The sequence below is a fragment of the Anastrepha obliqua genome, chromosome 1 (assembly GCF_027943255.1).
Source record: "Anastrepha obliqua isolate idAnaObli1 chromosome 1, idAnaObli1_1.0, whole genome shotgun sequence".
Classification (NCBI taxonomy): Eukaryota; Metazoa; Arthropoda; class Insecta; order Diptera; family Tephritidae; genus Anastrepha; species Anastrepha obliqua.
The window spans coordinates 16,568,833-16,584,603 of record NC_072892.1 but is presented as its reverse complement, the minus strand read 5'-3'; the positions used below and the strand labels follow the sequence as shown (position 1 = coordinate 16,584,603).

Below are 15,771 nucleotides of genomic sequence, written 5' to 3'. Positions count from 1 at the left end.
CCTATAACTTTTTACTGTAATTTGAAATCTAAGGTTTACGTCAACAAGCCAAAGACACTAGGCGCACTTAAGGCCAATATCCGACGGGAAATAGCCGCCATATCGGCCGAGACGCTGGCCAAAACTATGGAAAACGCCGAAAAACGGGCACATTACGCTATACGAGCTAAGGGCGACCACTTGCGCGATATCATATTCAAAAAGTGATGTAAACGAATCTCCTTGAACTAAATTAAATGTTTTTCACAATGAAACACAAAAAAATGTTTCTTTTTCCATATTTTTTTAATAATCACATGGGTCAGTTTAATATGGCCAACCCTGTATGTATGTATGTATAGAATATGCTTCATTACCAGGCACACAGAAGGATGGCATAAGCAAATTTAAATTTGTGAATTTATATATGTATGTATATATGCGGATATATGTATATATGTTGTGTGTATGTACTATACATATGTGCCTCGCCACAGCAAAACATACGGTAAAATTTCTCAAGAAATCCAGAGCATTCATAGGCACAGCATTGCATGTACAGTAGGGCGGGTCGATTTAAAACATCGCTCATTGCTCTATTGGCCTCGGGAGACGGTCCAGCATGCTTGACTGAGCTTTGTGTGTGTTAGTGCAGTCGGGTGTCGTCGTGTCACACATACTTGTTGTCGGCTTTTGAATGATGAAAATCAAAAATTTTAGATATTAGCGTCAATCAGCCGACACGCACACATATAAAGTTCTTGTCAAACAATGCTTGACCGTCACCCGAGGCCATATGAAAATCGTATTCTAGGGATCAAAATAAGCAACTTTGCCGAAGGAACCATACCTCTAAAACGAATTCTGATGTCCCCCAATTTCAAAATATCACCATTTTTGGCCTTTACATGAAAAAATCAGCTAAATGGCTATGTTTTTTCTTTATTTTTATTTATTCAAATATAATATTATCTATTTTTTCTCTTAAGAAATTTATTTAGTCAGAACATATGTAAATGAATGAATGTGAGTTATAGAAAAGAAACTAAAAAGTTCGACCCATATTGGGGGACATCAGAAATCGTTTTAGAGGTATGGTTCCTTCGGCAAAATTTCTTATTCTGATCCCTAGAATATGATTTTCACAGAGCAATGGGCGATTTTTTTGCCTTCCCACAAATCGACCCGGCCTAATGTACAGTAACCTTGAACAGGCAGCTGCGGTTGTCGAGCATTTAGAAACATATATTTACATACATATATGTATGGGTGCAAACATATTTACGGAGCCGCGGGCACTCGACTTGACAAAAATTGAATATTGGCAAATAATTCTACGCGAAATATTCCAATATTGACTATTTTCGAATTGTCGAGAAAATTAGCATATGGGCGGCTCGTTTTATAAATTAAAGTACTTGCTCTTAGAACTATGAGCTCGAATTTATAAATCAATTTTTTGATGATGAGTTTTTGTTGCACAGTACAATAGTTGAAACTGTTCGGCGCCGCCGCGACTGTTCAGCGCTATGGCAGGATGATGGCCGCTACGCCTGCGCCTATTAATGCATTTTGTTCTTGTAGTCGCTAGGCATAGAATTTTAGCTTTGGACGACATACGCATTTACAGGAATAAAGTGAGTGGCCTGTGTGTGCGGTTGTATGTAGATGCATATGTGTATATTAATAAGCATTGTTTTGCTGGAAGTTCAGAACACAAATATGTATGTACGTACATAGGCTAGGCCATAGTATAGCATACATACATATGTATAAAAAATTCGAACCAAGCGTCCTACGAATGTTTGTGTGTATGTTAGTACGTCTGTGTAATATACGCGCTACGACGCTCATAATAGCAACCGCGTGTGCTGTATTGCGTCCGTATTTTTATATTCGTAAATATTTTCATTTTTAAATGTTTACCGCAATTATGCCGAAAAATAATGCAGAAAAGTGTCGTGAATTTCGACAGAAAAAAAAAAACAAAAAGAAAATAAAACTAAAAAAACCGCAAAGACTTCAACAGAACGTGTCCGTGAATTTCGTGCACGCCGAAAAACATTACGAAATGCGCAACCTAGTATTTCTATTGTGCATAACACAATAAAATGAAGAAAATAAAATATGAACTTTATAGCAATATTATAATGAACCTATAATTATCCCGCTCCTAATGCTGCTTTCGTCTCATTCTCTCTCAGTTTGTTTTACGGAAGGTTTCACTTCTATCGCGTCTAACCGTTAGACTGGTATTTTTTAGTAATTAATCGATGTTTTTTTTTCTCCGATAAAAATTTTTTTTATAAACAATTTAAGGCCGAAATTTTGGTCAAAAATCGTTTTTTTTGTTTTTTTTTGTTTTTTTTGTTTTAGAAACAACCATTTCGTCAAAAAAATTGATTTTGCTTATTCCTTCGATTAATTACTAGATTTAACATTACTTTAACGAAATCTGTTTGGTTTTTCAATTTCAGAGGATCCAGTTCAGAGATATAGTGATCAACGCAAAACGTCTTTTAAGAGAGGAGCTCCAGGAGATCAGCTGTAGCTCCCTTCCAAATAAATATTTTTACTAATACTAAGCTTAAAATACAGCTAAAAGATAATGTACAAATTTTTAGATCAAAAAATTTAAAAGTTTACTCAGAAAAAATTCTGGAAAATTCGCTTTTCCGGCATTCTAACTGTATACATATAACCCCTTAATTCTCATTATTATTTACTTTTATTATTCTTCGCTCCTGAAATAATTTATTTCTTTTTAATTTTTTCCCTCTGCAAAACCATCGTAGCGCCACGAATCGCCATGCCAATGATTACCGAGTTGGGATTGCCAGATATGGGTGTCGGTAGCACACTTGCATCTATTATGCGCAGATTTCCGACGCCATGCACCCTAAATTATTATTTTGCTTTTACAAAATCTTCATAAGAAATACTGGAATACGAAAGTTGATTAAACCTACTTGAACTCAGAATTTACAACACTATTATTCGCGGCAGTGCCCATGACACACGTCCCGCCCGGATGATGTGAGCCCAGCCCCACGTGTCTGTTGAAAAACCGAGGTGAAAAGAGACTAATTATTGGCAGGTCTTTCGAAATATTTCGTCTTAAATAGCCGGCTTACCTTATCACACACTCCAAATACCGATCACCGGGCATATTTGCAACAAAATCCTGCTCCGTCGGCCCATATTTCTTGCATTCGCTAATTTTCGGCCAATGTATGCGTGGACGCAGTGCAGCAAAGCTTTCGGATGTGACTACCTCAACAGCGGCACGTATCGCCCGTATTGTACAATCGATATCGCCAGCTTCACGCAAATAATTCGGATCGATGATCGGTTTCCAACGCGTGTTGGCCACACCAATAGTGACAGTGCCACGAGATTTTGGCTGAAGGCATGTCGATATTAGCACGAAGCCCTCTTGCGAGGTGTTGTGATAGCGCGGAAAGAGCGCACGAAAATACTCCTGTTTAAAGTTGGAAATCGTCATTAAAGCGCGTTCGTCCACTGCGCCGACGCCGAAGAAAGTCAAGCCAAAACTATCCTCATAACTGGAGTCAATGTGACCCAAAACACCGAAATTTCCCAAATGACCATAGCCATTGATCAAGTAATTCAAAATTTGTATAGGATTCAGCAGTGAGCGCTGATTTAATGTCGGGCCAACACTGTCAATGGAGACGAAGAGTGGCAGATTAAGATGGTCATGTAGGTTTTCGCCCACCAATGGCAGTTGGAGCTGTTGTGCTACATCTAAATCCTCGAAGAGATACCCATCGCCGATGCCAGAAGCGAGTAGTATTTGCGGCGATTGGTACGCGCCTGCGCAAAGTATCACCTCACAGCGCACATCTATACTGAAAACGTATTCTTCGTGATTTTTCTTATCCATCACGCCTACTAAAATAGATCGCACCTCATTGCTTTCATCGTCGATATATTCGAGGTTCAAACGCTTCAAATAGGCATTGGTGAGCGTATGCAGGTTGCGTCGTTTCAGAGCAGGTTGCAAAAACTGATGGTAAACATTGTAGCGGAGTCCATTCTTAATCGTATAGCGGGCACGACGAAATCGCCAAGTTTTCTTCGAAAACTCCTTTTTAAGTTTGTGAAACGCCTCTGTTACTTTCGAATAATCAGGCGGTATTTCCAGTAACGAATGGGTTTGTGTGCGCACCGCAGTAAGAAACGGCCGAATGTCCTTCCAACGCCAATCGGTTAAGTTATGTCGGTTGGCCCAATTTTCAAAATCACGCGGCTCTCCATCAAAATGCAACATATAATTGAGCAGAGCAGAACCACCAAGACCTTTACCACGCGGCAAATATTGACGCTGCAAGAATATCGAATTCGTATCAATTTAATAGCATAGACGAGTGTATATACATATGTACGCATTTATATGCATACATTTGTATGTAGATATATATGCACTTTTTTACACGCTACCTGTTCTTCGAGTCCACGCGAAGAATACCTTTGCGGCTCGGATAAAAATCCCCAATCGTTGAGACCTTTCTGCTGGAAGGTAGCCAATAAAGGAATTTTGCTTAACAAACCAAATGTATCGCCCGCTTCAATCAACAGCACCGACGATGTCGGACTGTGCTTGGAGAGCAGAGACGCTACCACTGAACCAGCTGTTCCTGCACCAACTGAAATGCAATAAATACTCTTCACAGTGCCCATACTGAAGGCCTAATATATATGTAGATGTGCTACACGTACCCACTACGTAGTCGAAAACGTAGTCCGCTTGCGGGCTGAGCTCATTCGGTGTAGTATCGCCAAACAACGGCACAAATACAAACCACAAAAAGGCCAATAAAGCGATGATAATAGCACCAACAAACAATATTTCTTAAAACAAAATATATATTAAAAATTTGGTAAACTGCAAAATAGTTATTTAAAAAAAAAGTTAGTGATTTTATACATACGCTGGAAATGCATTTCAAGTTCGTTATAAAATTTCACTATTCACAACAATTACGTTTTTGTAACTAAAACAAAGTGTACCAGACATAAAGACTACGACTATGAGCACCAAGAGATATACAATGGTGGTGGGGGAGAATGGCTATAATCCAATTACAAAAGCAAGTCGCTTTCTTTATTGAGTCGACGGACAACACATTTCATGATTCAGTATTAGGGGGTGAAAACAATTGGGCATTGAAATAATTTCTCAATTGCATGTAATAATCTTAGTAAAGACTAGCAGGAAAATAAAATCATTACTCGCAACAAATTCAAGCCATTAAATGTTTGTGTCACAGGTTTTTTTTTTTATAAATTAATAGAAACATACAGGTTCAAATCCAAAGATAGTGTTACTTATAGCTAACCCCCGCAGCACTTATTGCCCCTAATCTAAGCTTTCATCATTTCAATGTCTTCCATTGTTGCGCCTTCTTCCAGTTTCTTTTCTAATTCGCGCGCATCCACATAGGTGATTTCTTCTTCGGGCAGGTCCTCCTCCATAAGTGCCGCTTCCTGTGCTTCTTCTCGCGCGCGACGTTCTTTTAGACCGGCAGCTGGTGAACGTATAAGCGAAATATTGCGCTGTACGTTTTTCACATCCATCTGGATTTCCACTTCTCGGCCCTTGCGCAAACGCTGCATGACAAAGTGATCTTGGCGACGTTCCTTAATCTCAGTAACCTTCTTAATGGCATCCAGCGTTTTCTGCCATGCCTCTCGACTGTATTTCACTGGAACATTGCGACGCTTCTCGAATTCAAAGCTGGGGTCGATGGCAAGCTCTTTGCCAGCTGCCTTGCGATGAGCTTTAGTCCAGCGCACCTTACGTGGGTTCTTCTTCCGTTTGAATGCTCTGTGACATTTGCTGCGACAGAATCTAAAAATCTAAACAAATAAAATCCACAATTAGTTAAGCTGAAGAATGTGCGCAGATAGGCTAATTTAGCTGCAAAAACCGTTCATAAAACGGGACGGCCTCAAAACAAAAACAAATGCGATAATATGCAGTGCACTCACCTTGCAGTCATTACGCACAAATTGTATCCCGTGCCCCGGGTAAACTTTGCTTGAGCAAAAGTAACACGTTTCTATACGCATTTTTGCTGAATTTTATTAAAATTCAACAGATTTTTTAATTACGTACACACGTGTTGTTTTTACTACGAATGACAATTTTAAAAGAAAGATAAACGAGCGAAGCAGCTGTCAAAATACAAAACATCAAAAATAATTGACAAATCATAACACCAAGAAGAGTTGCCACCGGTATGAAGTACTTTGATACGATGATTTAATATTAACGAAAGCACTTGAATAAATAGTAAAATAAAATACAGCAAAGTTAGTTCTAAAAGTTACTAATGCTTTTGATTCAGTTAAATATTTTAGAAGTAGAACTTATAAAATTTATATGTATATAAAAATTCTTAATAATGAAAACTTAAACACTTTGGGAGCTGCTGTATCGATTTGCGAAACAGCTGTTCAAAATTTGTTAAGTGATACACTAATCATAGATAACACACTAATGGTTATTAGCGCATTTCGTTTTCCTACACAAGATATCCATTAGTGTAAATTGAATATCACAATCGCAATACATTTCAATATGTACTGATTCAAAAATTAACTGTGTCAATAAATGCTTTGAGATACGCCACATCAGCATCAACATAACTGACATTTCACCGCCGAGGTCGTGTCTTTTAACTACTATATATTTTTAACATCGGTCATTTAAGTTTCAACGTTGATGTGGGTGGGTGTGCATAATGAAAATATATAAATTGTGGATACGCTGTTACAAACGTATTTAGTGCAGAAGGCGCGCGCTTCGCAAACAAAAAGAAGTTAAGCTTTTATTAGAGTGGTTATTTAGAGTACACAAATGAATTACCTCGGTCGCAGCGATAACAAAAGCACTAACCCAAGCCATAGCACTGCCACGCCAATCCATAACAGCTCTTACACATATCATCAAGTCGAGAGTAACCCGCGCTCCACACATCACACAGGTGCATCTCATTCACAGTCCGTGATGTACACACGCGATTGGCGTTCAGCGCTACGCACTCCACCTACCTATCGCATTGGAAATCGTACATTACGATTTAACTACCACTTCGCCTTTCTCATCATCTGCGCACTTATATTATGCTTCCTAATTGTTTACGTGCGTACTGGTTCACAATCATCTTCGGACACAGCATGGCTCAAAAGCTATAGCGGCTCAACGTACAGTAGTTCTGTGCGAAGTGCAACAGATAACGGAGATGCTGCAGCATACAACGCAAAATATCCACTCACGCCCCCACTGATAGGGCATGCCAATGAGGTGATATATCGCATCGCTATAATAGCCGATTTGGATACCAACTCGAAAGTTGTAAAGACAGATGGCAGCACAATGTGGCGTAGCTACTTGAAAAAGGGCTACTTAACATACCGTAAGACCAAACCAGAAATAACCGTTAAGTGGGACAGCGGTGAGCCTGTAGTTTTGGAATCCGGGTTCGCTTTAAAAGGTCGGGGCATGGAACTGTCAGAACTCGTAACGTTCAATGGCAAATTGCTGAGCTTTGATGACCGAACCGGGCTGGTATATGACCTCACCAAAGAGAAACCCATGCCGTGGGTTATTTTACTTGATGGAAATGGACACAATGCCAAAGGTTTCAAAGCGGAGTGGGCTACAGTGAAAGATGAAAAGTTGTATGTTGGTTCGATGGGCAAAGAGTGGACGACAAGTGCTGGCGACTTCGAAAACGAGAATCCCATGTATGTGAAGGTCATATCACCGAATGGAGAGGTGCGCTCTTTGAGCTGGGCATTCAACTATAAATTGTTACGCCAAGAAGCAATGCAAATCCATTGGCCGGGTTATATGATACACGAAAGTGGCATGTGGTCCAACCACCAAAAGAAATGGTATTTCCTGCCAAGACGCTGCTCGCGCAAAAAGTAAGTAGTTGTCACTTCTGCGCTTTATCTTTGTAACCACCAATCAATCAATTGTTTTTTTTTTAGATACAATGAAACGCAAGACGAGCATATGGGTTGTAACTTGCTTATCTCGGCAGATGAGCGTTTTACGAAAATAAACACAGTTCCTCTAGACGCCACGAACTGGGTGCACACGCATGGTTTTTCGAGTTTCAAATTCGTACCAAACACCGATGACCAACTAATAGTCGCACTTAAAAGTGAAGAATTAGACGGTAAGACATCGACATTCATTACAGCATTCGACACTGAAGGACGCACGATATTGCCAGAGCAGCGTATCGAAACGGAATTAAAATACGAAGGCATCGAATTTATCTAGTAAAAGAAGCATAGCATTTAATGCATTGTATTTTGCTAGCGTACTCAAAATGTTCGATATCTAATAATAGAATTACCAACAGTAAACGACCTATGTTTGTATAAGCAAGAATTAGTTTTACCAAGGAATGGTGCTGTTCAGCGTTCCAACTGTATAAACACAATATGACGATAGTTTGTTTTGTCTTAAATTTACTCTAAGTATTTATTTGATTTTAGTTATCTGCTTTTAAGCCATAAGTGATAATTCATGCCTGTAATGCATACGTCTTATAAACATAATCTTGTTTAAAATTATTATGAACGAACTGAAGGAAGAGGCTTTTCTTTCGTATTGCCTGTTTTAAGTGTTTAACCTTGTAGAGGTTTCATTCGTATAGTTAAATACGCCGCCAGCTTTAAGCTACAGTTTTGCAAAACACATTCTCCACAATATAAGTAAAAATGTGATTTATTATCTTAAATGTCTTATGTATTACCTTGTAAATATTACAACTAAGCGCATCACTATAGAAAAATTAATTTTGAATTTGACATTTATTAAAGAAACCGTTTAAAAAAAAGATAAGTTACATACAAAATAATATCGAAATGGTTAAATAAAAACAAGGGGAATATGCAATAACTTTAGTCACTTTAGTCACCTTAGTTAAATTTTAGGTACTTTAAAAGGTAATTAAAAAAAATTGTTTTTGGTGCAAAAAGAATTGGTTGGCGAATCTGCGAAAAATTTTTAAGCTCCAGTTGATTTTTCAACACTTCGCTACCGATTCTACATCTGCAACTATGCTTAGACCCGCAACGATCAAATCTTCTTTTTCAACGCGACCCTCCTGCGCGCGTATTTCCAATCTGAAACAATTTATAGAGTAAATAACCGTTTTTATATAGTAAAAAAACGGTTGTTACCACCTGTTTGCATTATGATTGACATTCCATAGATCTGGCAGATATTTCGGTTTCATAGTGGTTAGGAAATGTTGCCGCCACTGCTTTTCCAGTTCACAGAGGCCACCGAATGCAGTTTCATACATACTCACGACCTTCTCACCGTGTTGGCAGTAGTTTTCGTTACTCCGTCTAGAAGAAAAACAACTCATTCATCGATATTTATCAACACGAAACTAATTTTATATATAGCGCAGTTTACGTCGTATCAATATTAGCGGCTTCCTTAATTAATTCGTCTGTTAGCTCTTCCATTTTGTAATGATCCAGCAGAATTTTGATTAAAATGTTACGGCGCTCGGCAGGTATTTCGTTTTGACTTTGCAGCAACGCCCTCGATGCTGATTTAACTTTTCTATAAGGAGTCATTGTGATTAATAAAAAGATGGTTAGCGTGTTAAATCCATTAAATACTTAAGTTCGGGCAGCTCGTAGTATTTCACAGCCGATTCTTCTTTCGTAAATGGCGCATCACATTGCTCCGCTAATTTCATTCGCATTCTTAAGTCATAAATATTACTAAGTTGATGGCAATCTGGGCACAGCAGAAGCACATCGTGTGAAGTATGTGACTTCATGACCACTGCAAGTTAACGCATTCAATAATTCCACAAAGCAAGGCATGTTTAGGAGGTCTGACTTTCATTTACCTGGGAAATGTTTTCTGTATTCGCGTGGCACTACGTTTTTGCGTGACAACGGATCGAGTCGACCACACACCACGCATCGGTTTTCCTTGGGAGTCTGATAGTAACGTCCCACATCGCCGACAGCACGTCCCGAGGGCTCGAAATTTAAGCGCACAGTTAATGGAGTTTTCGCTACCACTACGCCCAAGCCCTGATCCACATACCATTGTGCTTTTTTCGCGTCTATAGTACAGAGCAATTCTCCGTCAGGCGCTTGTAAATTGCAATTGTCGTATAAGGCTCTGGAACGTGTGCTAATGCTACGAGTTTGCATCTGTTTTTGTTTAGCTTTCCGACCAGTGGTCGTTATCGATTTTCTCCGTTCCGTAGCCATTATATTATTTAGAGAGCCTTCCTTGAAACGAATGTCATAGAAAGGTTGCAATCGCTCCTGAATTTTTGTGAAATTTATGCTGCTGAGATTCCAAAATGGCCTTAAAAACATAAATTTCTGTAAAGAATTTCTCAAATAAATAACGTAAAATAAGTCACTAACTTTGCATCCAATTTCTTTGCCAGCTTTTCAAATATTTTCACTGCAACTAATGCATCGTTGGCCGCATACTGCAACTGTTTTTCGTTAAGCACTTTAGCCTCCCAATCAGAGCAGGAGAGTCGCCAGTTTTTATCCAAATGCACATCTAACAAGGATTTTGCCATTTTAGCTAAGCCCCCTGGTTTTTGATTAACCAACGCAGCCAGATATCGTAGGTCTAGTGTACTTGCCACACCTACGCCATAATCGAATGCCAATTTGTGTGCATCGTCCTGTGGGCCAACACCTACTTTTATCACATTATCGTCCTCGAGCAGATCTCGAAGGCCCTTTGGTATTTGTTGCAAAGTACATAGACGGAACAGCGCGCAAAGCCCCTTCTGCGAGGATAACTGCAGCAACGCTACTGGACGCCGTTTACCCCCCACAGTCACCCACTCGCAATCAAAGCCAAGTACTTTGTATTCGTGGCAATGGCTGAAATTATTTAACGAAATCAGTGAACCATAGAATACGTCTAAAATAATTATTTACCGCTTTAATGTATCTAATACCCGTTGACATTCATCAGGTGTTTCAATGACGCGTATTTGCTTCTCGCCCAATGGGTTTCTGTAGTTCCTCAGCCGAGCTAGAATACGAGCGCGCTGCCGCATAACAATGCACAACAAACCGACGCCTGCAGTTGCTAAAAATGCTGTTTTGGCAGTAATTAATTGTGGTTTTTTTAAATCTGCCATAATAATTTTTGTACTTGTGAAATTTATAGTGTTTCTAAGAATTTGAAATACTTATGAAATTTATAGTGTTTCTTATTTAATGTCAAACTTCAATGTTTTCTTGGCGTTAAAACAGCTGTTCTTCGATGTCTGTTTGTTTACCTAAGAGTACATGGTAGTGGTAGCAAATTATCGTTCCTTTTTTTCAAATGACTACACCAAAATTTTTGGTACAATGGAAATTGAGTGAGCTTAATGATGCTTCAGTTTTAGAATGCTTATATCTTCCCGCTGAATAAATTTTGGGCAATAAACAAAGGCCCTGTGCTGCACTGAAACGTCTTGACTTCCTCGGGTGGCTAAAAAAATATTTTTTTCGTTTAAAACTTTAAACTTAAAACTTTTACACTTGGCAAATGCAATTTATAATAAAAAAGAGGTTGTCTGTAAAGTCGGTTTACTGACGATAGTTTAACGTGATAACGTCATAAGAAAATACTGATTGAATGGTTGCATTTTTCAAAATTCATAACATAACATAACATAACATAAAATAACATAACGTAACATAACATAACATAACATATCATAAAGCATTCACCAACAGCTTTCATTTGATACCCATATTGTACATACACGTCCGAAGGTTACCCGGGTCCACGTTTTGTCCTATATCTCGAGACCCTAGTCACGGAGCGACATGAAAAATACTCTGGACTAAAGCATTCACCAACAGCTTCCATTTTATACCCATATTGTACATACACATCCGAAGGTTACCCGGGTCCACGTTTTGACCTATATCTCGAGCCCTATTTCCAAAATAAAATATAATCCATGTTACTCGTGGATGATGTAGCTTTCGAATGGTGAAAGAATTTTTAAAATCGGTCCAGTAGTTTTGAGCCTATTCATTACAAACAAACAAAGTTTTCCTCTTTATAATATTAATATAGTATAGACAACATATCTTATAAGGTATATGGTAAATACTAAAATACATTTTTTCCTTCATATATAATAAAAAAATTAATAATTATAACATTAAAACAACAGGTATTATTAACAAACTTGGTTTTATTTTAAATTCTTCAAGTGAATCAAATTAATAATAATCAATAAGAAGGCATATGCAAATACAAATACGTGAATTTATATATGTACATATGCGTATATACATACATATATACGCTCACTTAAGTAGGAGAGAGCAAGATGTCGAATGTTGCCGTTCGTTTGCTTTGTTTGCTTTGTCGTTCGTTCCGTGCTTTCGCTTGCAGTTCATTCAATGCAATGAGCAAGGTAACGACATATGAGCAAGGTAACACTAATGAGCAAGGTAACACTAATGAGCAAGGTAACGACACATTTTTTCGTGCGTGCAGCCTGTTAAATCGAATTATAAGACGTTATCACGTCAAAAAAAAAAATAAACATGTGATTGTTGGAGTATGGCAAATTCGGCACTTTTACAACAAGCAAATTGACCTCAAGCTGTCATTCAATCACAAACTACAAATTTGCTGTTAAACGCGCGGGAAAACTGCAGCCAAATGAGTTCCGGAAGAGCTAATAAGGCGATTGAGAATGATTGAGATGAAAAAACCGAAGTTTGGGAAAGAGGTGGGTTCATGGTGCATTTAATTGAAAACTTACATACACATGCCCCACAAAGTCTGCATTCACCCTAGAATAACTTTTTAGTGAATGAAACACACAACCTAATTTTATAATTTTTATAAATTTGTATATATTTATAAGTTTAAGTTTCAAAAACAAAAATAAATTTCAACATTCCTCACATAAGTTTTTAAATAACGGTGAATAATGGCTGTAACAAGTAAATAAAGCGACCATAAAGTCTGCGTTCAGTCTTAAAGTCTAAATCTAATATTTAGTTGGATATCCACGTTGCTTCAGGACTTCACTCAGCTTATTTGGCATTGAACTTACTAGTTTCTCTGTGTCTTCTGCTGTTATCTTCCTCCATTCTGCCTGCATGACGCTCCGCAAAACCTCTTTACTAGTAATCACTTGCTGACGAATTCTTTTTTCCAATTGATCCCACAGATGCTCGATGGGGTTAAGATCTGGGGACTGTGGCGGTGTTTTAAGCTGTTTTGGGGCGTTGTACAAGAGCCAAAGCTTAACGAGCCGTGCTTTATCGTGCCAACAAGATTTTGCTTTTCAAGAGCAGTTCCAGGTTTTCGCCAAACAATTTGACGGCCTTTTATTCCGAATATACAAAATTTACTTTCGTCTGAAAATATTACTTTTTTCCAGAACTCAGGAGGCTTATTTATGTACTCATTAGCAAACTGAATGCGTTTACCTCTGTTCACAAGAGAAATGAAAAACTTTCATTGGGCGAGTCTACTATGGTATCCAGCTTGACGTAGAACTTTTCTGGCAGTTTCAGCGCAAATACTTTTTTTAAATGTTTGATTTATGTTTTCAACTAATTTTGAGGATGTAATCCGGGGGTTAATCTTTGCCAAGTTGATTATAGAACGCTCTTCCCGGGTCGATAATTTTTTCGGACGCCCTGACCTGGGCTTAGATGTAAAAATTCCAGTTTACCGAAAATTTGTTACAACTCGCGGAATAGAGGAACTTTTTGGTGCTACATTTACATGCTGCTGAAATTATTTTCCCGTTATCTAAAAAGTAAAGTGAGGAATCTTGTGAAAGAAGAAAAAATGTTTTATTTGTGTTTTCCCTACGCCGGTGGGGTATTGTGCTCTCGGTTTATGGTACCGTAGTGGTGATGGGTCTAGTTTAGCCACTCTAGTTTCGATCTGGTGTTGAGATATCATTTAATTGTTGACAGAATATCTCTCTTTTTCACATGTGGGATCTTTTGTTATCGGTGCTGAGGAGGCTTGTTTGGCCGCACTGTCTGCCATCTCGTTCCCGGGAATTCCTATATGGCTTGGTATCCAAAGTAAGCATAAGTAAGCCTCCTTGCCAATGAGCGTATCTCTTATTCTGCTAATAGTGGATGAATTGGATAGAGGGTTAAGAACAGATTTTCTCTCGGTGCATACGAGAGTTTTACGGTCATTTTCCATGGCCATGTTTATAACATGACAAACGGCACCCACTTCTGCAGTAAAACCAGATGCACAGTCAAGCAAAGTTTGCACCCGTAGAGTGTCTCCGTCTGTGTCAACCACTGCAAAGCTGGCTGGTACGTTATCAGATTTTGAGCCATCTGTGAACCACTAAGTCCAATTGTCAGCTTCATAGTATGTCTTACGCTCCTGGAATATAGAAAGGAATGATTTGGGTGATGTAGTTTTTTTGTTTTTGTTTTTTGAAAATTTGGATATGCTGAGGTCAACGGATACTTTCGTTATCTCCCATTGTAGTTTTTTTGCTTGGTAGTTTACCATCAGAATGGATAATTCTAGGTTTTTGGCGATTCCAAATATTTGATGTATAAGAGAAGTAACTTTTTGTGAGCTTTGGGATCGGTTTAGATTTGAAATGATGTCGATGATTAAGTTGGATGGGAATATAAGTTTAGGGATGGGTCTCGCTTGAATCTGATGTATTCTTTCTTCAATTGTTGGTAGGGCAGCCTCTACTAAAAGATTTTTTATTGAAGTTGTACGAAGTGCAAAAATACTCGTTCGCGCCGCTTGGTGACATACCGGCCTGAAGATGTTTAAAGTCGATTTTGGTACTTAGTATAACTATTTTGATTAAATATAGTTATAAGAGTATTAATGTGTACATGACATTTCTTACTTGCAAGGTATGTAATAATGTTTATTCTGGCAGCTTATTTCCCTGAGTACATAACTGACTGTCTTCTTGATCTGAAATCGTTTAAACTTTAAAGAATCTGCATAATTAGAAGTGCAGACAGGTCTAAATTTTTGTATGCACATACCATAGATGACTAGATGTGAAACTCTTTTTCTCGTGAGAGCCCTGAAAAATGTGCATTTTTTATAACATTTTCCAATATTGCCACACCGGTAGAAACATGAATTGGGTATTTTTTTAAACAAAAATTGGGCATTTTCACCACCATTGAGGTTAGTATTTAGTGTGCGGTTGCCCAATAGTATATTACTCGTAAGCACCTACATATGCTAAAAATAAGCACAATCCGTATGAAATATGTACAAAAATAAGCAAAAAATTTAAAAATTTATATGTAAATGAAATTATTTAAAACTGAAATACAAAAGTAATTTAATAATAATAAAGTAATGAACGCGAAAAACATAAGTTATAATTAAAAACATGACATATTGCGATTTTTTAATGTAACACAGAAAGTGGGTAACAAAAAACAAAAATCTCAAACAACGAACAGAATAAGTTAAAGCAGATTAACTTTAATTTTTGTAAAATATCTCAAACTAAAATTCAATTCCCTTACCTACTCTTTTCAACCATAGAATATTTACGTATATACAGGGTGGCTGATGAAAGCCGCTACCAAAAAAAAAATTGAATAACTTTTTTTCTTTTTAAGTTGTCTGTTCCATTTTTGTTTTAATTTGCAGATTGATCTTTAAAATTTATTAAAATGGATAACTGGGACACGCAAACAAGAATTTGGATAGCCCGCCGCTATCACGCACTGGAGTCCGTAGTTTTG

General features: G+C 37.9%; 4 protein-coding genes across 4 annotated transcripts; 1 reads left to right on the top strand and 3 right to left on the bottom strand.

The window, feature by feature from the left end:
* Nucleotides 1-2,330: 2,330 nt before the first annotated feature.
* On the bottom strand, nt 2,331-5,013 carry LOC129252972 (neither inactivation nor afterpotential protein G). Its single transcript, XM_054891177.1, has 6 exons — nt 4,935-5,013; nt 4,723-4,854; nt 4,444-4,649; nt 3,114-4,327; nt 2,949-3,035; nt 2,331-2,878 (listed from the first exon to the last, which is right to left on the bottom strand). Exons 1-6 carry the CDS (start codon nt 4,945-4,947, stop codon nt 2,734-2,736), a joined length of 1,797 nt encoding a protein of 598 aa, XP_054747152.1. The 5' UTR covers nt 4,948-5,013; the 3' UTR covers nt 2,331-2,733.
* A 241-nt stretch (nt 5,014-5,254) lies between these two features.
* Nucleotides 5,255-6,166, bottom strand: LOC129252973 (probable ribosome biogenesis protein RLP24). The gene is made up of 2 exons (XM_054891178.1): nt 5,995-6,166; nt 5,255-5,862 (listed from the first exon to the last, which is right to left on the bottom strand). The coding sequence occupies exons 1-2, from the start codon at nt 6,073-6,075 to the stop codon at nt 5,368-5,370; spliced, it is 576 nt and encodes a 191-aa protein (XP_054747153.1). The 5' UTR covers nt 6,076-6,166; the 3' UTR covers nt 5,255-5,367.
* Nucleotides 6,167-6,511: 345 nt separating this feature from the next.
* On the top strand, nt 6,512-8,388 carry LOC129247262 (apyrase). The gene is made up of 2 exons (XM_054886317.1): nt 6,512-7,938; nt 8,005-8,388. Exons 1-2 carry the CDS (start codon nt 6,866-6,868, stop codon nt 8,300-8,302), a joined length of 1,371 nt encoding a protein of 456 aa, XP_054742292.1. The 5' UTR covers nt 6,512-6,865; the 3' UTR covers nt 8,303-8,388.
* Nucleotides 8,389-8,809: 421 nt separating this feature from the next.
* LOC129247254 (exonuclease 3'-5' domain-containing protein 2) lies at nt 8,810-11,266 on the bottom strand. The gene is made up of 7 exons (XM_054886308.1): nt 10,969-11,266; nt 10,435-10,911; nt 9,900-10,372; nt 9,664-9,832; nt 9,452-9,604; nt 9,214-9,381; nt 8,810-9,153 (listed from the first exon to the last, which is right to left on the bottom strand). Exons 1-7 carry the CDS (start codon nt 11,172-11,174, stop codon nt 9,054-9,056), a joined length of 1,746 nt encoding a protein of 581 aa, XP_054742283.1. The 5' UTR covers nt 11,175-11,266; the 3' UTR covers nt 8,810-9,053.
* Nucleotides 11,267-15,771: the final 4,505 nt, after the last annotated feature.